Raw genomic sequence first — 23,618 nt, 5'->3', positions numbered from 1 at the left:
TTCCACCGGTTGGTTGGCGAGCGAGCGAGCGAGTCACCCTCGAGGCGTCCGACCGCAACACAAACAGGCTTTTTATTTCTTTCTCAAGTGTGTTTGGATTGGAAGTTTCATGATTGCCCCGCATTTCATTTGTCATGTTGCTCTCACAGGATTGTGGATTTGCCCGTTTCATTAGCACGCTTAGCATTGCTGAACAAATTTGCATGAGGGGAACATGGTATGTTTATTCGAATGTTTAGCACACAGTGTCGGCTAATGCGGTGTTTTCCAGCCTTTTATTTGAGTCAAGGCGAGAAAAATCTCAGCGCCCAACAAAAATGTCCCAAAAGTAAACAGTTAAGACTGAAATAACGATCTTGTCTCAACGTACTCACAAATGGACTTGCTCTGTATGAAATCTTCCTTTGTATGAATGACGACAGGTGGGGACACAGGTTAATGATACAGTCTGCCATCTAGTGGAAGAGTATTGAATTGTTCTGCATGCCACTACCGTAAATGTTGCCGGCATAGCGATATGAACAAAGATACATTATTTATGGCAAACAAACTTCTACAAATATGGTAATCAAACATGCTGGTCTCTTAGAACAGCTCTGCTAGTTTTCTCATTCATTTGTACTTTTCGGCCTTTTTTTGGGGTCACTTATTGTTCATTGTGTGTCCGGCAAGCCTGTCGCGGAGCGCTTTCAGTGTTTTGGGCCGTGACGGTCTTTCGGCGGAGCGTTCACCGGCAACAGCTCTGTTTTCATGGAACGAAGCCTATCGGCGTCATTAGACTTTCGCCTCTTGGCTACAATCACCAGGAGCTACGACCGTGAGGAGTTTTGCCTCCCACCGTGGAACCAAAGGCGTCCTGCCGGTGATATGAAGAGGGAGAGCGAGAAAGATGACTGAACGGGGCAGGAGAATTCAATCAATCTTTCTATATACAGTATGCGCCACTCACCACTGGACACGCTATCTGCAATGAGAAAACTGCAATTGCTTGTTTACTCTCAAACTCAGCTTGTAGCAAACGTGAGTGACGACATGCACGCTGAGATCGCGAGATTACAATTCCAGTGGCCCGGCCATCGACATCGTGATCCCGGAGCCCTCGGGCCGGTCGTCGGGAGACTTCGATCTTACTCCACTTACTGACGGCAGCAGTATGACGAGACGTGTCAAAATGCTGAGTCTTCGACCCGAGTAGAACGCTGGAAGAATTTTGGAAATCGGAGAAAGTGAGCGCCCTTTTGGGGAAGAGCTTTGTGTGATATCGCCGATACAAAATTTGGTCCAAAGCCGCCATAGAGTAAAACGTCATAATTTCACGTATCTCCTTCATCTGCTACTTGGGGAAGCCCTTCTCCGATCGACTGACAAGTTTCAGTTCAAAATATCGACCGTAAGCTTGCGCGTGCTGAAATTCTGAGAGGTTGAATTAAATTGAGGATATTTATGATTCCAAAAGGGCAATTTGGTTTGCAGCAGTGCGGCACAAACAAACTCATAATACAATAATGCAGTTTGAAAAACAATATTTCATCAAATACAATTAACACTTAGTTGTCATCATGATGCTCTCCATCCATTTTCCGGGTCGCAGGGAAGCCCAGACTTCCATCTCCCCGGCCACTTCATCCAGTTCTTCCAGGCAAGCCGAGGGACACGGTCTCTCCGGCGTGTCCCGGGTCGTCCCCGGCACACCTCACCGGGGAGCATCTTAATCGGACGCCCGAGCCACCTCATCTGGCTTCTCTCGATGCTCGCCCGTTCGCTAAGGGAGAGCCCGGACACCCTGCGGAGGAGACTCAATTCGGCCGCTTGTGTCCGCCATCTTGTTCTTTTGGTCAGCGCCCGCAGCTGGTGACCATACGAACGTAGCTCAACTGATAAATCGAGAGCATTGCCTTTTGCCACAGCTCCTCCTTCACCACGACAGACCGCCAGAGTGTCCGCGTCACTGCAGACGCTCCGCCGATCCATTCTTCCCTCAGTCGTGAACAAGACCCCGAGATCGGATTGAACAACATCGTGCCTTGCGGTTGGAAAACATTTATTTCTTATGGAGGATTTCAGTGGCATTGGAAGTACTAATTAGAAAATTCCAAAACAATGGCAGCAAGAGGGAATAGAGTTGTGCACCTCCTCGATGCTAAATGCGATTGTAAAGGGAGCATTGGGAAGTTTTCTGCAGCACACCTGATGATCTCTCACGGCTCGGGAATGCGGCGCCAATGTTATTTTTAGGTTTGTGTAGTGGACGTCGCAGGGTGTGTGTGTGTTTGTCAACACGGCGCACGCTAGGTCTGACATTCATTTGTAGAATGATGCTTTTGATCGGACAGCCGCGATAACATAAAAAGCAGAATTGCATGTTTTTGAATGATTTATTTCATATTTCGATAGTTGTACATGGTCAATTGTCTTTATTAAGGAGTGGCGTGATCGATTGTTGTGGAGGCGCTCGATGAGGATGTCAGCACGCTTCTAGTTAAACAGTCCACCCATAACGTTCTTAATTCCTGCGGCAAAGAAAGCAAGGCAAAGTTGGGTTTGCGTGGAGCGATGACAGCGTCCAATGTGGCACATCTTTTTCTTTGGGCTACTTACCGGTTGACGACTCACCTCCTCCATCCCCCCCGTCTTTCGAACTGACCATGGACAGGACGTTTCCCACGTCGAATCCTTTGTCGTCGCTCTTGCCGCCGCCTATGAGCGAGCCCACGTCGAATCCTTTGTCGTCGCTCTTGTTGCCGCCTATGAGCGAGCCCACGTCGAATCCTTTGTCGTCGCTCTTGTTGCCGCCTATGAGCGAGCCCAGGTCGAATCCTTTTTTCTCCTCCTGACCCTCCGCTCCCCCTCCTCCTGCTATCTTGTACGCCAAATTCCCTGCAAAATCCCCTGCAAAACAAGCGCACCTTGACTTCTGCACCAGTTTACTCCCCCCCCCCCAATCAGCCCTCGACACTTTTCATTGAGGGGGGGGATGGGGGGTGTGTAAAAAAAAAAAACAAAAAAAGCCTGGGCATGAGAAGAGATGCTGTGCTGTTCCAGCAGATTCCTATTGTAAACCCAAAAGGATTTGTCACGCATAAAAATGCTTATTTCTTCGGCACCCGTGGTTCAAAGGGAGCAAGTTGTCTCCATGACACGGAACCATTCAAAACAGTCCTATCACAGCAATATTGATTCACTCACCCGCTTTATCTTTGGCCAAATTGGCCAGGGCCTCCTGACCCAGGCCGGTGTTTAGAAGTTTATCCATGTTGTTGACTGACAGCAGGTCGGGGGGGGAGGAAGCTTGATCTTATAGTGGCGCAGGTATTTGGACCAAAAGGTGACGCCCTGCTGAGGAATCGGGTGGGGCCGTCGGGAGTTACGGGCCTAACCGGTGGTTCGGGTTGACCTGACAGGCGGTAAGATTTTCACGTGTTCTCCATACTGACTCATCAAGCTCACGTGTTCAGGACACCTTGTGTGAACCAACACCCAAATGCTGTCAAATGTTTTCCTTTCGGGCCGTCGGGAGTTACGGGCCTAACCGGTGGTTCGGGTTGACTTGACAGGCGGTAAGATTTTCACGTGTTCTCCATACTGACTCATCAAGCTCACGTGTGTGAAGGACGAACCAACAGGCTGCCTCCTGGCACCGATGTTCCCAGTATGAACGAGAACCGCACCGCTTTGGGATCCTTCCCTGGAGCTGGAGATTTAGAGGACTAATAGGACCAGAGAATCCTGTCCCTAGAGGGTTAAAATGTATACATGTACACACGCACGCGCGCATATATATATATATGTGTGTGTGTGTGTGTGTAACAGGTCCATCAGCCTAGGTTCTCTTTTTACCGGTCAATTGCCAGTCTTCTCTGTATGATGTACTTTTTCTTCAACTCTCTTGATTTAAAAAAAATATCTATTAACCATTTCATTTACCCTGTCTGCAAGACAAGTTTCCTTTTGCGATAGGAAACTAAACAACTAAACACAGGAGAAATTGTGCGTGGATCTTTCTGGGTCCCCTTGTGCTGGATGTGAAATGGAAATGAGATGGACAGACCTTGACCTAGACTGTTGTGTGAATAAACAGGAGCTCAGTAGAAAAGTACAAAAAGGCCATGCATTGCACCCTTAGATCATTATTGCACATTAGTGTGGTGTGTAGGCTACATGTACACAAGTCTAAGCTTTGGTTCTGCAGACGACCACGATGTTGTTGTTCTCAAACGCTGGCACTCTTCCCCGAGTCCGTCTCGGTATAGGCCAAGATTTCCTGCTTGCTGCTGGAGGAGGGTATACAGAAAGTCCAAAGGAAAACCCTGCGCACAGCGGCAAATAACTTTTGTGTCCTGCGTTGCTGGGGTGCTTTCAGCGCATCCATGTTGAACATCAGCAGCTTCAGCAGGGTGTTGTCAAAACGCAGCTCGTCAGACAGGAAGGCCTCCAGCAGCTGGTGCGTACTGTTGAACTCTCGCAGCAGCTCCCGGATGACGGCCTTCATCAGCTTGTTGACGCTGTAAATGTTGGCCTCGGTGATGACGCATAAGCGCGGGTCCTGCAGCACCTTCTTGGTCAGACGCTGGATGATTGGCAGGGTGTCGCGGGAGAGAACTATCTTCTTGTGTTTCTTTTGAAGGCGGGTCAGCAGCTGGATGACGAGCACCGCCACGAGCGATGTGACCATCTCCTCCATGGAGACCGAGCTGCGCGACGTCACATGTGAGGACGGACTCCTTGACCGGGAGGCGTCCCGGTGCAAGCACGTCTCCTGCACGGAAGGCGGGCGGAGCGGCGACGGCCAAGCGACACGTACGACACCAGAGGGTGGAGTCTTTCCTTGGGCGCCGTCCGTCTCCGTTTTTTGGCTGATCCCGGTTTCCACGGTGACCGTCTCTTCCTGCGTGGAAGGTGGGTGCGCATTTCGTATGTGCGAGCTCGTGCTCTTGGGCCTGGTGTCATCCAGGTCTTCCTCGTTTGCTTGTGGGATCACGGTTCCTGCGATGAGCGTGTCGATGTCGTTCAAGCAACCGTAGACCTCATCGGCGTGGTTCCCCCTCGTCACCGGTTCCATCTTGAGCCAGAGCAGCAGCTGCTGTACAAACTTTGTAGCGGTGTCTTCTACAATCTTATGCAGAACTTGGATGTTCTCCGGTTTTTCCTCGTCCACCTCCAAGATGAGTGGCTCTGAGTAGCGTCTCCACACTGCATCTGATTGGACTGTGGTCCGGTTGGTGGTCATGTAATGGTAAAGTTTATCCGCCAGGTCTAGTGAGAACTTGTCGGCTTCGTGTCGTAGCTTGTCCACATCTATGCAGGCAGCTCCTGCTGGTGGCGCTACTTTGTGGAACACATCCTCAAGACCTGGCTGGATTCCCTGGAAGCTGAGCAGATTATCACCATCTGGTGTTTGGGTCCCACATCGGGACATCTCTTCTTCCAAGCGCATGCAGCGACACCGGACCTTCTGCAGTTCAAATGTCAGTTCGTCGAACTTCTTTTGGCAAAAGTTCAAAAAGTTGCGTTTGCGATTAGATTCATTGCTGCTGTTGGGTGATACGCAGGATTCAAAGAACTCACAGAGTTGATCCTTTATCAGCCCCAGATTGAAATGAGGCGTAGAAGAGCGACTGCGTCCCTCCTCCGAGGGGTCAGGGTAGTGCAGGTCCTTGATGATGGTTGTCACAATTTCCGCTGCCGTTTTCTTCAGTTCCCGATTTGTCCTGAGTGAGAGGGACTCATCCTCGCTGTCGGTCCATTTGCGCAGGATGTTCATCACGGCCTCCGTGGTTTCTTCCCGGTTAAATATGCACACGTTCCCGCACTTTGAGTCACAGGGGGGTTCTTCTCTGGTCTTTTGGCGCCAGCACGGTCTGAAGCACTTTGCGTAAATGGCCATCTTGCTCAGGTAAACCTTGAGAGCGCCACAGGCCAGCAGGACCATCTTGGCCAGAACTTCTATCTTGGTGAAGGTTCCCGGGATGTAAATAAGAGGCACCAGCTGACTGTCAGTGCTGGTGGCGGCGGACAAAGTGTGATTGACCCGCTGAGAGATCTCCCTCTTGAAGAGAGAGTCCAGCTTTTGGGAACTTTTGCTGCGCTGCTCGGGGACGCTGAGCGCCGACGCGAATGCGGTGCTCAGTCCGCCTTCCACTTTGAGCTTCATTCTTTTCTTGTCGGCACTCTGAATGCGCTGCTTAAACTCCGGGATGATGACTCGAATGGTGTCCGCGCAGAGTTTCTGCGTGATGTCCGTGCACATGTCCGCCAGGATGACCTGCGTGGCCGAGTCGACGGTCCCTGCGGCCAGCATGCTCCACTGCGCCGGCAGGATGCGCTCGAAGTATTTCTGCACCATCGGGAGGATGACTTCCGCCTTGATGGAGTAGTCGTCCATCTCCATTGTTGTGCCGCTGTTGACTTTGTGTCTCGCTCAAGTGTGGGCCACTACTCTTGCTGGTGGGAGTGCTTTGACGCCTTTGTGACATCATAAAGCTTTTCATCAGAGAAGACAACTACTTGCACTTTTTATCACCGCATAGTGGTGACATCATAAGGCTTTTTAGCATAGAATCACATAATTATGTCACGGTGCGGTCGGCGTACATTCAATTATTTGACGATGACACTGTGTCTTTTTGTACACTTTAATGAGGTTTCAACACAAAATTCGGATGTTTCACGACTGTACTGACCCTTGGATCCGGAGGGTACTCACAGGTCTTCCTGTTCTGGTATTTCCTGTCCCCACGTGTTGGATGCTTAAAAGGACCTACAGAGGACTTGCCTTTCTGGCCAGGCAGGGCTACAACCTTCCTGAGAGCGGTCATCGTTTTGACGGCGCTCACCTTGATGACTTCTGCATGTACCCTGCATGCCTTGACATCTTGATGGCTTCTTCCCGCCGGACGCTGCTGCGTACCCTGACAACCTGTCCCGGGAGTCTCGTCGATTGCCGACTTGCTTTTCTGATTAAATACTAAGTTGCGCATTTACACTGTCGTTTTTTTTTTCTCCTTTTCAAGTCGTCGGAACAATTGTCTTTTATTCGGCACCAAAGTGGGAGGGAACCTCCTCCTTGTGTTTCCCCCGAAGGTTCCTAGCTCCATATTTCATCCAAGACAACAAACTCCTTCCCATGTTGTGGCCTCTCCACCTCCATGCTCGATGGCCGGTGTGATGAAGCCCAAGCACGACGCAGCGAAAAACTGAGCTCGTCGCTCGATTCCTCATTCGCAGGTGGCGTCTCTGGCCAAGGTCCATGCCTGTCCTGCAGACATGCTGCTGGAATTTTTTGTGGGATCATGGTGCCAGTAACGAGCGTGTCGATGTCGTTCAGGCAACCGTAAATTTCGTCGGCGTGGTTCCCCCTCGTCACCGGTTCCATCTTGAGCCAGAGGAGCAGTTGCTGTACAAACTTTGTCGCAGTATCTTCCACCATCTGATGCAGAACTTGGACATCCTCCAGGTTTTTCTCATCCACCTTTAAGATTAGCAGCTCTGAGAAGTGCCTCCACACTGCAGCTGACTGGACTGTAGTATGGTCGGTGGTCATGTAATGGTAGATTTTATCTGCCAGGTCTCGTGAGAACTTGTCTGCTTCCCGTTGCACTGTGTCCACATCTACACTAGCGTCCCCTGTCGGTAGCGCCACTTTGTGGAACACACCCTCAAGACCTGACCGGAGCCCCTGGAAGCTGAGCTCAGTGTTTGGCTTGGGAGTCTGCGGTACACTGCCAGGTAGGCAGATCTCTTCTTCCCAGCGCATACGCATGGAGCGACACCGGACCTTCTGCAGCTCAGAGGACAGCACTTTGAAAGCCTTTTGGCAAAAGTTCAAAAAGTTGCATTTCCGAGAAGATTCATTGCTGTTCGTGCATGGCACGCAAGACTCAAAGAACTCACAGAGTTGATCCTTTATCAGCCCCAGATTGAAATGAGGCGTAGAAGAGCGACTGCGTCCCTCCTCCGAGAGGTCAGGGCAGTGCAGGTCGTTGATGACGGTTGTCACGATTTCCGCTGCCGTTTTCTTCAGTTCCCGATTTGTCCTGAGTGAGAGGGACTCATCCTCGCTGTCGGTCCATTTGCGCAGGATGTTCATCACGGCCTCCGTGGTTTCTTCCCGGTTAAATATGCACACGTTCCCGCACGAGTCACAGGGGGGTTCTTGTCTGGTCTTTTGGCGCCAGCACGGTCTGAAGCACTTTGTGTAAATGGCCATCTTGCTCAGGTAAACCTTGAGCGCACCACAGGCCAGCAGCACCATCTTGGCCAGAACTTCTATCTTGGTGAAGGTTCCCGGGATGTAAATAAGAGGCACCGGCTGACTGTCAGTGCTGGTGGCGGCGGACAAAGTGTGATTGACCCGCTGAGAGATCTCCCTCCTGAAGAGAGAGTCCAGCTTTTGGGAACTTTTGCTCGGCTGCTCCTGGACGCTGAGCGCCGACGCGAATGCGGCGCTCAGTCCGCCTTCCACTTTGAGCTTCATTCTTTTCTTGTCGGCACTCGGAGTGCGCTGCTTCAACTCCGGGATGATGACTCGAACGGTGTCCGCACAGAGTTTCTGCGTGATGTCCGTGCACATGTCCGCCAGGATGACCTGCGTGGCCGAGTCGACGGTCCCTGCGGCCAGCATGCTCCACTGCGCCGGCAGGATGCGCTCGAAGCATTTCTGCACCATCGGGAGGATGACTTCCGCCTTGATGGAGTAGTCGTCCATCTCCATTGTTGTGCCGCTGTTGACTTTGTCTCTTGCCGAAGCCTTGACAGCTGCTCTCGCCGCGGCGAGTGATTTGATGCCTTTGTGACGTCATAAAGCTTCTTTTCACCAGAGAAGACAACACAACTTTCACTCTTTGTGACCAAACACGGACTCATTCTCAGCGATGACATCACGACGGCGAACTAATGTCCGGCTTCCTCCTGTGACTTGACTCTCGTGTCAGTCGTGTTCCACTCCATTCCTCTAGGTGGCAGTAATGTGGTCAAGCTCCTTTTAGTTCAGGGGCACATTCACCCCAATTTGAGCTCGAGTGGGCCGGACCAGTACAGCGTATTCACGGCCTGATAAGCTATGAATAATGGCAATTTCATTCCCCCTCATTTTTTTGAGGGGCAAATCAAATTTACTATCATTATTATTCATCTTATCTAACTTATCTCTGCAAATCTTGTTTCAAATCATAGGATCAGTTTGAATTTTCTTAAAACATGGGTGCAATCTCAATAATATTAAGCTTGTGTTTTCGTTTACAGATCACAGTGAATCTATATCCTAAATGTACCTCTGTAAAACAATCATTTTAAATATACATACAGTTATTTTTTTTAATAGAAACTTAGCCCAGTAGCTTGCCATAAGAAGCAGGCATATTTTAGCAAAATCACAAACAATGAACTTATGCGAATGTGAATTTAAGTAGTCTGCATCAAAAATGAGCAGCCCATCTCCATGTATTAGCTGGCAACAAATGAACTTGTACATTTCGACTTTTCCCCATCAGGTATCGCCGCAGCGAGTCACTCGCGTGATTGGTTTTCACCGATTTTACGCCGGATGCCCTTCCTGACGCCAGCTACGCATTTCTATTTGGGCTAGGGACTGGTGCGCCGTCCCCAGGATTTGAACCCGCAGCAGCATACGCCGCTACACTCCATGTCCCGAGTAAGTTCACAACCACGTAACTGTACATTTGCACACGAAATGACTGAAACACATACGATACAGTACATACAGGCGCTGCTTTTTAAGGAGTTCAACTCAATTTCTTACTGCATACATGGATTAGAAGCGATATTTTGTCTCTCTCAACTACGAGTCCCGACACTTCCATTTTTACAGCGCTTGTCAAAATAAGAGCCTGTATCAATGAACTAAAACTTGCCTGACGGGCAAACCGATCCCCATGGGCCAGCTTGGACCCTGGACTGTACGTTTGACACCCCTGCTTTACAGAATGCTAATGCGAAAAGCAACAAAGCTGAATGAAAAATAACCAGCGGTGGGTGACCCGTTCGAGTCTGCGCCAATTCTTTGGAATTGATTTTATTCAGCCCAAACTGAAAAGGGTCCCTCAGCAGGTTATTGTCTGATTCTCTTGCATATCCGACCCAGGCCTCTTTGATATGTGCCTACAAATCGGGTCTGTATCTGACGTGAGTGCAGTACGGACGCTCGCGTCACGCACATCCCACCCCACCTGTACGGACGTCAACAAACGGCACAATTGTTGGACGAAAAAGCAGAAAACAGTCAGCGGCGAAGAGAAGGTGCTTTACGACTGATAAACATAAGAAAACGTTGGCCGTGCTTGCGCGAAATCCTTGAAATGTGCGATGACGAGACCCGCGCAATGTGACGTCCCGTTTTGTGCGCACGCGTGGGATGTCGCGTTTGTTTTTGTGATGTGAACGACAACATCAAAAGATCGATTTCAGAAAGAATCCGAATTGCGAACGCAGCCACGTTTGTTCGCTTGTTTTTGCTGTTCGGTGGCGGCTCGTGGGTTTGAGTCGTCAAAGACGCGTGGTGTAATGATGCTCCCCGACAAACAGAAAAATCCCCCCCGCCGTTTGTGTGCTGGATGCGAGCAACGTAAATGATCGTTATTTACTCCACCACGAAAAGACCATTTTATCCACTTTATTTCAACTCGATCGTGGCAGCCTGTTTGACTTCTCATGCAACATCGAGACAAAAAAAAGGGAGGGAGGACATTATGAAGGAAAGAAGAAGGAAGAGTGTTTGACATCGAAGCAACACAAGTGGAAAATTAGAAATAAAAAGACTGTTGCGTCGGTGACGGGTTCCCGCCCGCCCAGAGGTGGACGTCACACGAGGCTCAGGTCCAGTTTGGCGAGGTAGGGCGAGCGGAAGGATCCCAGGTAGAGACTCCCGTCATGTTCGTGCGCCTCACTCACGTACGCCGCCACCGACCCGTCGGGGTCGTGGAGGCTCCGCGAGCAGATGCCCCCGTCGTGGAGCTCGGCTACCAGGCTGTAGCGAGGAACCAACTTCATCATCGTGTCCTGGCTCAGGAGCTGCTGGGCGGAGGCGAAGCGGTCGCACGGGAGCTCTCATTGGTCGGTCTGGATGAGGGTGGGCGACGCCGTTTACCTTGAAGAGGAACTTCTTGATCCACGGTCTCTGCGACAGGAAGTCCAACATGGAGAATCCAGGGTTGGGGCGCACGGCGGACATGGCCACCCAGTAGCCGCCGCTCGAGCTGGGCCGGATGTTGTCGGGGAAACCGGGAAGGTTGTCCATGAACGTGTCCATGCCACCCTTGTTTAGACCCGCCACGTGGACCCTGCCGCAAATGCCAAGAGTTGGTTAGGTCTGGTACACATACAAGGATTTTTTCAAATCTTAAAAGATTTGTGATAAGACCCCGCGCAAACAGATACAAAATTAAATACAAATCAGGCATTGAACAGTTTGGGTCATATTGTGTGCGGTGTGCTCTGACAACAAAGGATTACCGCCCCCGCCATCCCACCTCCAAGTGCACGGATGATGTCACCGCCACTAAGTCCATCACTGTCCGTGGCAATCAGAAGCCATGGCTGTCGGGGGAGGTCTACAGACCACCGAAGGTCCGCAACGCGGCTTTTAGATCTGGGGCCTGAGGACAGCCGGGGCTAATTTGTCCCGTGGCATCAGGGAGACCAAGACGCCGTACTCCAGGAAAATCGCCCACCGCTTCAGTGACACCAGGAGTCTGCGGCACGGTATTCAGACATTACAGAACTGCGACAGCTCCGCCTCCCTGCTAAATGAGCTGGACGACGACTTTGCTCGCTTTGAGGCACACAACAGCACACCTGCACGCAAGACTCCACCCCCTCCTGGTGACACCGACCCGAGACAGCGTGAAAAGATCTCTCGATAGGATCAACACACGAAAAGCCCCTAACCCGGCCGGTCGTGCTCTGAGGGACTGTGCAGCTGAACTCATAGATGTCTTCACGGACATCTTCAACACCTCCTTGGGTCAGGGTGTTGTCCCCACACGCTTCAAAGCCATCATCATCATCATCATCATCATCCCAGTCCCGAAGAAGTCGTCTCCCTCCTGCCTCGATGACAACCGGCACTCACTCCCATCCTGATGAAGTGCTTCGAGCGGCTAGCCATGCCGCACGTCAAGTCCTCCCCCCCAGCCTTGGACCCCTTCCAGTTTGCACATCGGTCCGATCGGTCAACCGACGACACCGTCTCCACCGCCCTCCGCTCTGCAACACCTCATCACCGGCCAAGAAAGCTCACCGGCGTCTGTACTTCCTGTGCAAGCTGAGAAGAGCCAGAGCCCCAACCCCCATCACGTGCTCGTTCTACAGAGGGACCATAGAGTGCATCTCGACCAACTGCATCACTGGGATATCCTGCCGCAAGACTCTTCATCGCATAGTGAGGGCAGCTGAGAAGATCATCGGAACCCGTCTTCCCTCCCTGCGGGACATTTACAGCACACGCAAAGCCCTCCGCATGGCGGGGGATGCCACCCATCCGTCACACAGCCTCCTCAGTCTGCGGGTTAGGACTAGCCGACTCAAAGACAGTTTTATTCATCAGACTGTCAGGAATCTGAACACCACCGTGGTTCACTGTTGGGACTGTATTGGACAGGTGAGGAGCAGTGCCTGGTTTTCTCCACACATACCGCTTAAAATTAAGGCCAAAAAGTTCTGTCTTTGTCTCATCAGACCAGAGAATCTTATTTCTCACCCTCTTGGAGTCCTTCAGGTGTTTTTGAGCAAACTCCATGCAGGCTTTCATGTGTCTCGCACTGAGGAGAGGCTTCCGTCGGGCCACTCTGCCATAAAGGGCTGCAGCGATGGCTGACTTTCTAGAACTTCCTCGCATCTCTGGAGCTCAGCCACAGTGATCTTTGGGTTCTTCTTGACCTCTCTCACCGAGGCTCTTCTCCCCCGATCGCTCAGTTTAACCGCACGGCCGGCTCTAGGAAGGGTTCTGATAGTCCCAAATGTCTTCCATTGAAGGATTATGGAGGCCACTGTGCTCTTTGGAACCTTAAGGGCAGCAGACATTTTTTTTTTTTGTAACCTTGGCCAGATCTGTGCCTTGCCACAATTCTGTCTCTGAGCTCTTCAGGCAGTTCTCCTTTGACCTCCTGATTCTCATTTGCTCTGACATGCACCGTGAGCTGTAAGGTCTTATGTAGACAGGGGTGTGGCTTTCCTAATCGAGTCCAATCAGTCTAATCAAACACAGCTGGAATCCAATGAAGGTGGCGAACCATCTCACGGATGATCACAAGAAATGGACAAATATGAGTGTCACAGCAAAGGGTCTGAATACTTACGGCTGTGTGATATTTCACTTCTTCTTTTTTAATAAATCTGCAAAGATTTCAACAATTCCATTTTTTTTCTGTCAATGTGGGGTGCTATATGTACATTGAGGGGAAACAAATCGACTTAAATGATTTTAGAAAATGGCTGCAATATAACAGAGTGAAAAATTTAAAGGGGTCTGAATACTTTTCCATACCCACTGTGTGTGTGTGTGTGTGTATATATAACATATATGAGCCCAAATGACTGTGCTGCATTAAAATCTTATTGCCAATACAGCTAACTATCAGAGATGTGCAGGGAACTACACTACATTGAGCTATAAAAGAAATCTGCGATACAGCGAGGGAGTACTGTATCGCGTTTGCCGGCAAACGCGCAAGCGAGGAGGAGGGCGGGTCAGGCGCGGCACCTGCGTATTCGGGCCATCGTGGTTTCGGCCACCAGGACGGACTCCTCGTCGGGAAGCAACTGGATGCCGTTGGGGAATCGCAGGTTGTCCATGACCACGCTCAGCTCTCCGCTCTCCGTGTCGTACTCCAACACCCTGACAGAAAGGAGAAGCGCGTAAGGCCACGTGACCGGCCCGCGTCAAAGCTTCCCCACGGCGTTTTGCGCTACCGTCCGTCGGCCGTGGCCTCCATAATGAGGTGCAGGTAATCTCTACGCTGCCACCTGCTGCTGGAGGAGGTGAAGTACAATTTCTTGCCGTCCTGCGTCACCGCCAGGTCGTTGATGAACAGCAACTTCCTGCCGCCCACCACCTGACCGCCCGACACCAGCCGAGTTGACTCGCCTGGAAACACGCGAGACCGGAAGAGATGCATTCTGGGACTGTAACAGTCACCAAATGCCACCATTACGTTCATCTTTGTCCAAGTTTGTTGCGGGTTAGTTTCGGGGGAATTCGCACCTTCAACTTGAGCCGTGTGTGGAACGGAGCAAGAAGAGTAAGATATTGGCAACGAACGCCTCGCTCACCTGTGGCGGGGTCGACCTCGAAGACGCCCAAGTAGGCGTCTGCTACAAATAAAGTCCCGTTGGGTCCCGCTCGGATCCCCAGGGGTCGCCCGCAGGTCACCTCGTCCTCCGCAGACCCTGCGCACGCGCAGTCGCAAAATGCAGTACCGTTATTTCTCGAGAATAATCATTTTTCTCCCCTCAAGGAAATCAACAAATTGATAGTCCTGCCAGGTGGACATAAAGGTGTGGATGACTGCTAACTCCCTTCAACTGAACAGTTCAAAAACGGAAGCCCTGCCCGTCGGCGGCCCACACCGGATGCGCTCATCCTTCTGCAGCCACGACATTCGCCAACCTTGCTGTCAAAATGGACTCTCGCCCGACCTTTGAGCCCCACATCAAACACTTCCACAAGACTGCCTTCCTTTCACCTCCAGGGACATTGCACAAGTCCGCCCCACACTCCCAAAACTGGTCCTCGCCTTTGTCTCCTCCGAGCTGTCATTTATGACGTCGCCATACGGCAGACTATTTGAGCCGCTTTTCGAGGATTCGACGGAGAGGATTGTAGCCGCCCGTGTGTCGACGCCTGCACCGGCGCAGACGTCCCATTTTTAAATACGCTGGCGGTCCACCAGTCGACGAAAGTAGCAAAAGTGGGTCCAGCCCGCGAGCTCTGCGGACACGTGGGCCGGATCGGACGCATTTCCTTCAGGAAAATGTGCACAGTGGACATCAAACTCTCTGAATCATTCTGGAAAGCAGTTCATTCCGAATCATCATCATCATTAGCCCATTTTTATCTCGTGAAATCACTCCACTGGCCAGCGCACCGCTACGGGAGGGAACAAATGCACCAACCATCGTGTGGGGATGGATTCATTCCGCAGACGTGTCTGTGTCACTAGCTCATCCTGTATTTCAGGACGTTAACTTGTGCCACACGGCCAAGTGACAGCGGCACAGATCGCTCTAGCCATGCATGCGAGACCGTCGTTGCGCCTCACTTGAAGGAAATGAATCAATAAGCCGCTTTGATCGGCGGCGAATGAAGTGGGCGGTGTTTACGCGCAAATTTAGAACAATCCGGTCTAGCCCGCCCCTTCGCAGATTTACGCTAGTCAGGAAATGTCGAGATATGGCTTAAGGCTCTTTTTCTTCATCTCTTTTTGGGGCAGGGCTAAAAACCAGACCCATGTAGACGAGTAGACTTTCTAGCATGAGGCCCTCCACCACCACAGAAACACCAAGTGCCCTTCTTCCATGCACTGGCCATTCAGCAGAGTTGCCACTTCCTCATTCCTTTTCATCTGAACCCATTTACTATGCCAGTATAGTGTGCAATTGGCCATCAAACGATGCCCACGACTTTTCCCTCAAGTGTTACTTGGGCAACAGCACGTCTGCGCTCCGGCTCCACACCCGTTGCATTGCAGAGCGGCGGCGAACCGGACTGGACCTGCCGTGGGCACAAAGGCATTAAGAGTCGTCACCCGCGCGTGTCGTCATCCGGCCGTGGCCGTCAAAAGCTGAACCTCGGCGGCCACGACAGCGCGTGCGCCACGGTCTCGCTACCTAGATGACTCATCCCCCCCCCCACCCCCCCGTCCCCCCTCCTCGCGACGCAGTCGACCAATGGCCCGCTGAATTTCAATGGAGACAAAGGTGCGGCCGTCCCAGAACGTCTCTCTGCGGCCCGTGCGAGCTTCTCTCCCCGCTGAGCAGGAGCCGGAAGTGATTTTGAGAGCATTTAGCGACATGCTCGCAACGTCCGTCTCAATTCTTGACCATTTTGAAGCATGATTTTACATACATTTTTTTCTTTTGTTTGTGTTTTATCCGTTCAATCATTGCCTGGCTTGTGAAATCTTTTCTGTGCCACGCTGCCCCACCAATATTTTTATTTGTTAAATATTAAGTAATGCTGTGGAAAAAAAGAAAATCGCAGAAGGAAAAACAAAACTAAGATCAAAACTTGTTTTGAACATTGTTGTTGTCTTTGCTTCTTTTTTTTTTTTTTTTTTAGGGGAGAAAAATAAATTCAAGTGGGAAATCAGATTTTGGTGACAAAAATAAAGCTTATTTTTATTTGTTATTATTAGCGATGTCAACATGATTCCTCAAGAAACAGGAAGTTGTCCAACGCATTTCCTGTTACTGTGGAAAGAGCCCTTCAGGAAACAGACGGGCTGATTGCGTCTGAAAACTTCGACAGTACACTACCTGTGAAAGCTTTGGGCTCACTTTAGTAAGTTTCCAAGAAAAGCAGTTTTTACTCTATATTTCAGATTCGTTTTACATTTCTAAGTGACTCCAAAGCCAACTTTTGAGAGGTGCATGTCATTGATGCATATTTATTTATTCATTTATTTGGGTTGTCACTTGTGTTGTTTTGCCTCACCACAGGGAGGTTTTCCCAGTCTGGCCACCGTGTGAACCCTTCGACCGATCAGCTTCACGATCCTCCCGTCTGCTGTTCCGCTATAAAAGACATCTGCACGCAGACAGGCACACACGCACACACACACCAAAGGCGATCGGTGAATCAATGGGCCAATGGCCAGCTAGCTAACTAGCTAGCGCCGCATAAAATGTCGCGTTGCGGCGTCGGGACCTCCGACGTTGGCGACGGACTCGGGTCCGGCGAGGGCGTCCTCGTAGAGCCTGCGAGCGAGCCGCAGCTTTGCGTTGGCTTCCCAGCATCCCGCCATGGGTGGCGGCTCCTTCAGACTGCGGGACGGTCGGATGACATCATCATCACTATCGTCATCGTCATCGTCACAACGCAGCCACGGCTCCTAAACCGGTACCCCGTCAGTCGGCCTTTTTGACGCTCTGTCGTAATGTAGCGCCTTTCGTGTACCCCCAAATATTGTCGTGAATCGCAAATGAGCAAAATATGCGTTCACTTTTACGAAGGGAAAACCCGCCGACATCGATCCAATAAGTTGTTGTTATGCGACAGCAATGACGACGTTAACGGCACCCGAGCACACTGGTTTTCAGAGGCGCAACGATTGTTCGACAACTAATCGATCGAGTTAATCGATGATAATCAGAGCTGCCAAATGGTACGGATCGTTCGTATTTGTCACGGAAAACGCCGACTCGTAGCGCCGATTGCGCCGCATATTTCAAAACAAAATCCTGCGTCCGGCATTAACGGCCAGCGCGGGCGCCGTGTCGGGCCACCGAGATGCTTCAGATGCGGCCAGTCCAAATTTGATGAAATAAACACTACAGTGCTGTGGCAAAGTACTGGCCTCCTCCTCCAATTCTTTTTGGCGTAGTTGCCCCACTTTAATGTTTAAGCTGATCAAACAAATAAAACGCTGTTTTGAAATGGTGATTTTATGTATTAAGGGAAAAAAACTATTCAAATTGACCTGGCCCTGTGTGTAAAAAGTAATTACCCCACTTGGTGCTAATCACAATTTTTGGTTAATTTTCCGCACCCAATCCTGATGACCTCCGCGGAGACCTGTTCTATCAAGAACTCACTTGAACAGAATCTGTCCTGACAAAATCAAATCTGACAAAAGATGGAAAAAAGAAGAGTTGAGAAATACAGTCCTTGGCATCTAGCAGTCTGGAAAGGTTAGAAAAGCCATTTGTAAATCTTTCGGATTCCAGCGAGCCGTTATCCTCGCATGGAGAAAACACGGAACAGTGGCGATCCTTCCCAGGAGTGGCCGGCCTACAAAGATGATCCCAAGAGAACAGCAATGACTCATCCAGGAGGCTACAAAGGAACTAACTTGGAAAGACCGACAGGCCTCCCTTGCCTCAGTTAAGGTCAGAGTTCATGACAACAATCAGGAAGAGACTGGGCAAAAATGGCATCCGTGGCAGGGTTCCAAGGCCAAATCCACTGCTGACCGAAAAGAACATAAAGGCTCATCTTACTTTTGCAAAGAAATATCGGAATGATTCCCAAGACTTTTGGGAGAATATTATATGGACTGACGAGATGAAAGTTAAGCTTTTTGGAAGGTGTGTGTCTCGTTACATCTGGCGTAAGCGCAGCACGGCAATTCAGAAAAAGAACATCATAGCAACAGTCGAACGTGGTGGTCGTGTGATGGTGTTGGGGTGCTCTGTTCCTTCAGGACCTGGACAACTTGCTGTGATAGATGGAACCCTGAATTCTGTTCTTTAGCAGAAAATCCTGAAGGAGAATGTTCAGCCGTCAGTTTGTGACCTCGAGCTGAAGCACGCTTGGGTTCAGTCACCAGCAAGTCAGCTTCTGAACTGCCTAGTCCAAGTCCAGACTTAAAAAGGCCGTTCACGCTAGGGGAAAACAAAAAAAAGCCATTTTTGCTGGATTCAAACGAGTGGGCCAAAATATCTCCACAGAGATGCGAAAGACTCATTGGCAGTTCCGGAAAATGCTTGATTTCAGTTGTTGCTGCTGAGGATGGCCCAACCAATTACGTTTTCACACTTTTTTTGCCTGAACCAATGAAATCATCATTTAAAAACAGCATTTTAAGTTCACTTGGGTTATATTTGTCTGAGATTCACATTTCATGATCTTATTTTCGAGCGCAACTATATGCATAGGTTTCAGTGGCACGGTGGCACAGGCTTTTACGTAGGCTGCAGTATTCCTATATATTGTGTGCGCCTGGCTCGAGTAGCGTTAAAACACGCCGCACACAAAGTCTGTTGCCTTGTCACATAGGCAAAAGTACAGACGACAGGACGGAAAAGTACTGCGTGGGTCTTTTTTTCCTGCTCCCCAGTGCACGGTAACCATAATAGAGTTGTAGGTATATACGAGGAAACGCCCGCCGCTTCGCTGGAGATTTAGTGCCGTTGCCGGCCGTAGGAAAAATTGTTGACACCGCAGCCGATTTCAACCTCTATCTACCTCTGTATCCGAGTGTTTCTCGAAACACGCCGGTTCGAAGTGATCGGCACAGAGTTTGGAACGCTTGCCAGGCACCCATAGCCGACCACGCTTCTTGCCCTGTCGACGCTTCTTGCCCTATCCACTAGTCACGTATTCCTTTTTCACTTGGAAAGCCAAAAAAAAAAAAACTCTTGCCACTGAACCATTTGTACCACCAAACGCCACACAATAAACCACCGTGACGTCGCTAAATCCTACGACGACAAATGTACAAGGACGGGAACAACAGCATGGAACCGTATAGTAGCGCACAACACCGAACGAACGGGATGTTTGGCTCGTGCGACGTCACATAGAGCCGAAGACCGGAGATGCAAAAAGCAGAAGGCGCATTCTGAATCCTATTTATCGATTTAACTGCTGTATAGCTGCTGTAGAATCACTTCGAAATGGCAGATGTGGCTTGTAAAGGGGTTCTGGGGTTATCAAGAACATTTTGAACATCTTTGTCCTCTGACCTTTAAACATTCAAGTGGGGAAACGATGCAAAAATAAGAATTTGAAGGCACTGTACACGGTTTGTTATTTTTGTAACTTCACATTGAACAGTCGCCCAACTTCCCCGCTGTTCGGGTACTACCGGGGAATGCTCGGCGCACGCTATTTTACAGGACCCCATCTGAAACCGGACAACGAATTTGTACGTCACTGCATGTCACCTGAGAACAGGGGCCTATTGCGCGATATTGGGGGTGGGGGGACATTGCGATTTGGTTTAACCCTGCGATATACAGTTGTGCTCATAAGTTTACGTGCCCTGGCAAAATGGATGACTTCTTGGCCATTTTTATGAGAATATAAATGATGATCAAAACCTCTCTTTCACTCATGCTTCGTGCTTGGGTGAAGCCATTGATGATCAAACAACTGTGTTTACGCTTTTGAAATCATAACGACAACGGAAACGACACAAAGGACCCTGATCAAAAGTTGAAATCCCCTTGAGATTTTGGCCCGCAACTTGTGACGCACAAAAGGGTTTGAACGGCTACGAAAGGCAACCATCCACACCTGTGATCTGCCTGCATGTATAAAGGTTCAGTGAGTTTCTGGGCTCCTGACACACCCTTGCACTGACATCTCTGGATTCGGAGTCACGGGGAAAGCAAAAGAATTGTCAAAAGAGCTGCGGGAAAAGATCATTGAACTGTGGAAAGCAGGAAAGGGATAGAAGATAGCCAAGGAACTGAGAGTGCCAATCGGCGGCGTTCAAACTCGAATGAAGAAGTGGAAAATGAGAGATTCCGCTGAAACCAAACCACGATCAGGTCGAACAGCGACCATTTCCGCCGCGACGGCCGGGAAAACTGTTCGAGACGCCCTCCGACGACGTCGGCTGAAATACAGGACTCTCTGAAAGAAGGCTTGAAGAAAAAGGGGCTGCGTGCTCGAGTCGCCAGAAGAAAGCCACAAAAAAAAGAATCAGAATCATCTTTATTTGCCAAGTATGTCCAAAACACACAAGGAATTTGTCTCCGGTCGTCGGAGCCGCTCGAGTACGACAGACGGTCAATTTACAGAACACTTTGGGGACATAAAGACATTGACAAAAAACAATTGTGCAAAAAGATGCAGAGTCCTCGAGCACTTAGAGCAGTTCGAACGACTAATATTGCAATAGTCCGGTGCAATGACCATTGTGCAAAGGGCGCGGAGACTTCAAGGAGCGGATGCGGTTTCAAGTGACGAGTAGTGCGATCATCTGGGACAATGTTGGTTGTGCAACAACCACGCTTACAATATGGTGCAATTGGGCAATAACCACGCTTACAATATGGCGAACGGCACAGAGACAAGCCTCCAAACTTCTGGAACAAAATCATTTGGAGCGATGAGAGCAAAATGGAACTTTGCGGCCACAACCGTAAACGTTCCATTTGGAGAGGAGTCAACGAGGCCTACGACCAAAGCGACACCATCCCGACTGTCAAACACGGAGGCGGATCGCTGATGGGCTACAAAGGCACGGGAAACGGACGGCCAAATGAACGCAGCGTGTTACCAAAGAATACGAGAGGAACAGTTTTCCGCCACGATAACGATCCAAAACGCAAAGCCGAGTCGACCCCTCGTCGGCTACGGCAGAATCGAGTGAAGGTTGAAGTCTCCCGACCTCGATACCGTCGAGCCGCTCCGGGGAGATCTCGAGCGTGCGCTTCGTACGAGGCGGCCCGAGAATCGACGGGAACCGGAGGCCTTTTGCCAAGAACAATGGGCAGCTTTACCGTCAGAGAAGACCAAGAGCCTCGTCCGCAACCACCGCAAAAGACTCCACGCTGTCGTTGATGTTCAAGGGGCCGATACGCGCCGTTCAAAACTGGGGCGATGTCCAACTTTCATCGGGGTCCTCCTCCTCTCTCCAGGAGTAAACTTCATGATCGTGATCATAATCCGAGCACGAACCATGAGCGACAGAAACGGTTTTGTGGTATCGTTCATCCATCCATCCATCCATCCATCCATCCAGCCATTTTCCGAGCCGCTTCTCCTCACGAGGGTCACGGGAGTGCCGGAGCCTATCCCAGCTATCGTCGGGCAGGAGGCGGGGTACGCCCTGAACCGGTCGCCAGCCCATCGCGGGGCACGTACAAACAACCATTCGCACCTACGGGCAATTTAGAGTCTGCAATCAACCGAGCACGCATGTTTTGGGGACGTGGGAGGAAAGCCACGCAGGCACGGGAAGAACACGCAAACTCCGCAGAGGCGGGGGCGGGGATCGAACCCGGGTCCTCAGAACGGCGAGGCAGACGCTCTAGCGGTCGTCCACCGTGCCGCTGGTATCATTCGTATTCTCAGAAAAACGGCCAAGAAATCATAAATTCTGCTACGGTATGTAAATTTATGAGCACAACTGTATATCGCCATGTTACAAAATACAAGATAACATGCACGTAACGTGAAAAGCAGCACGCATTTCTCTTTTTCCCCTCTCAGTAAAGCACAAACGTATGCGGAGACATTCGTATGGAGTCCATCTGTATTTAAATGCACAGCAGGATGAAGCAAAAGTCCCGCCAGACATGAAGTTCAAATCATTTCTCGTCGAGTCATGAGCACATTCCTAACACTAGTCATTTGTTTTTTTAATTTACGTTCTCACATATGCATTAATATTTCGACATGTTTAAGCAAAACATGCTGTTGTATACACCTGAAGGTTGTCCCTTCAATAAGGCCGTGGCTCCCCCCACGTGTCATTGTTCCTTTGTCACATTCTGAAAAGAGATACAGTAAATGCAGGTGTGGAATTATTTCCTGTGTCCTCATTAATAGCTCAAAATAAAGTTTTAAAGCGTGTGTACAACATTCTGGGCTGCACTGTGCGTGTTGTTCGATGGGTTATAATTTAGCGTAACATCAGTGCTAAGCTCATTGGCACGTGCAACCAGTTGGTCGACGGCATGTCAGTACGCCAACATTGCCGTGACGATGCTCACATTGTGCAGCCCGAGTTAAACATGCACGAATAGAGTCAGTACGATTCCGAACGCAGTCATCGTTCGCCCTATTTCCGATGATTCAAAAGGACCTTTTGGGAACTGTGTGGGACCGCGCCAGACAGGAAGCGCTTTGTGGCGACAACTCACACGAGGACGTCGGGGTGGATGGGCGACTCGAGGACGAGCAGGACGACAAGCAGAGGCAAGAGCAGGAAGGCGCCCACGGACAGCAGGCTGGCCCGGAACACGCGCCCGCTGTACGTCCTGCAACAGGAAGTGACATCGTCGCCACCGCACGCACTCGGACTTAGCGTTAGCCCAGCGTGACACAATCGCTAATGGCAGGACTCATATAGACAACGACGTACTGGTATTTTTGTGTTTTTTCTCTCCACTTCCTGTGTGTCGAGTCCAACGGCAACTGGTGAGGTTTAGTGGAGCAGTCAGACGTCAGTCAAGCACTTCCTGTCACGTGTTTTGCGAACTGCCTCCCGTCAGTGAGCTTCGTGTTGCTGGTGTATGTTGTTTGCTATGTTTGGCCCTGCTTCTCCCCCTCGTACTTCGTGTTGTAAGTTGTTGTGCGTTTGCGCCGCGCTTCTCACCCCTTGCCCTTGTGCACGTGCTCGGCGAGTCGGTCGGTGATGACGTCATGCCTCTGTTGCCGCCGGAAGCGCAGGCCCGCCGTCTCGTTCATGCTGCCGCTTCGGTTCGGCGGTGGCCTTCAGCTGGGCTCGGTTCGTCCTTGCTCTCCGGAACACCGACGTGACGTTGCCACGGCACGTGACCCGCTCCACCGCTTCCGGTGCGACTTCACAATAAAAGCCACCCGGGAGCTATTTATACCGTCTTGCTTTCACGTTCGTCCAGAACAAAATCTACAAACGTGAGCGACTAACAAAGAAAACGAAAAAAAACAGAATATAACTTTTAAAGCCCAACATTTGTGATGGAGGCTCATCCGCTATCAATATGATGAGAAATGAACCAAAGGGGAA

General features: G+C 50.4%; 2 protein-coding genes across 5 annotated transcripts; both read right to left on the bottom strand.

Annotated features, from left to right (window-relative positions):
• Positions 1-2,361: 2,361 nt before the first annotated feature.
• On the bottom strand, positions 2,362-7,071 carry LOC133409449 (uncharacterized). Of its 2 annotated transcripts, none has more exons than XM_061689450.1 (3): positions 3,187-7,071; positions 2,599-2,889; positions 2,362-2,510 (listed from the first exon to the last, which is right to left on the bottom strand). In XM_061689450.1, exon 1 carries the CDS (start codon positions 6,386-6,388, stop codon positions 4,211-4,213), a length of 2,178 nt encoding a protein of 725 aa, XP_061545434.1. In that variant the 5' UTR covers positions 6,389-7,071; the 3' UTR covers positions 2,362-2,510; positions 2,599-2,889; positions 3,187-4,210. The 2 variants fall into 2 exon arrangements, with proteins under 2 accessions (XP_061545434.1, XP_061545435.1); XM_061689451.1 differs by having other exon boundaries at positions 2,614-2,889.
• A 3,541-nt stretch (positions 7,072-10,612) lies between these two features.
• apmap (adipocyte plasma membrane associated protein) lies at positions 10,613-23,443 on the bottom strand. 3 transcript variants are annotated; one of them, XM_061689453.1, is made up of 9 exons: positions 23,226-23,442; positions 22,771-22,887; positions 16,880-16,995; positions 16,667-16,759; positions 14,284-14,400; positions 13,924-14,098; positions 13,715-13,849; positions 11,102-11,294; positions 10,613-11,025 (listed from the first exon to the last, which is right to left on the bottom strand). In XM_061689453.1, exons 1-9 carry the CDS (start codon positions 23,315-23,317, stop codon positions 10,816-10,818), a joined length of 1,248 nt encoding a protein of 415 aa, XP_061545437.1. In that variant the 5' UTR covers positions 23,318-23,442; the 3' UTR covers positions 10,613-10,815. The 3 variants fall into 3 exon arrangements, with proteins under 3 accessions (XP_061545437.1, XP_061545439.1, XP_061545438.1); XM_061689455.1 differs by lacking the exon at positions 23,226-23,442 and adding an exon at positions 22,335-22,398 and having other exon boundaries at positions 22,771-22,845; XM_061689454.1 differs by lacking the exon at positions 14,284-14,400 and having other exon boundaries at positions 23,226-23,443.
• Positions 23,444-23,618: the final 175 nt, after the last annotated feature.

Source organism: Phycodurus eques, chromosome 11 (genome assembly GCF_024500275.1).
Source record: "Phycodurus eques isolate BA_2022a chromosome 11, UOR_Pequ_1.1, whole genome shotgun sequence".
Classification (NCBI taxonomy): Eukaryota; Metazoa; Chordata; class Actinopteri; order Syngnathiformes; family Syngnathidae; genus Phycodurus; species Phycodurus eques.
This window is presented reverse-complemented; position numbering and strand designations above follow the sequence as displayed.

Bases quoted from the DNA above. Each gene is read 5' to 3' on its own strand.
- LOC133409449 (XM_061689450.1), bottom strand. From the start codon at position 6,388: ATGGAGATGGACGACTACTCCATCAAGGCGGAAGTCATCCTCCCGATG.
- apmap (XM_061689453.1), bottom strand. From the start codon at position 23,317: ATGAACGAGACGGCGGGCCTGCGCTTCCGGCGGCAACAGAGGCATGAC. The intron at 16,996-22,770 runs GTGAGTTGTCGC...ACCGTCCCGCAG, and splicing joins ATCCACCCCGACGTCCTCGT to TCTGAAGGAGCCGCCACCCA. The intron at 14,401-16,666 runs GTGAGGCAAAAC...GCGCGTGCGCAG, and splicing joins ACTGGGAAAACCTCCCTGTG to GGTCTGCGGAGGACGAGGTG.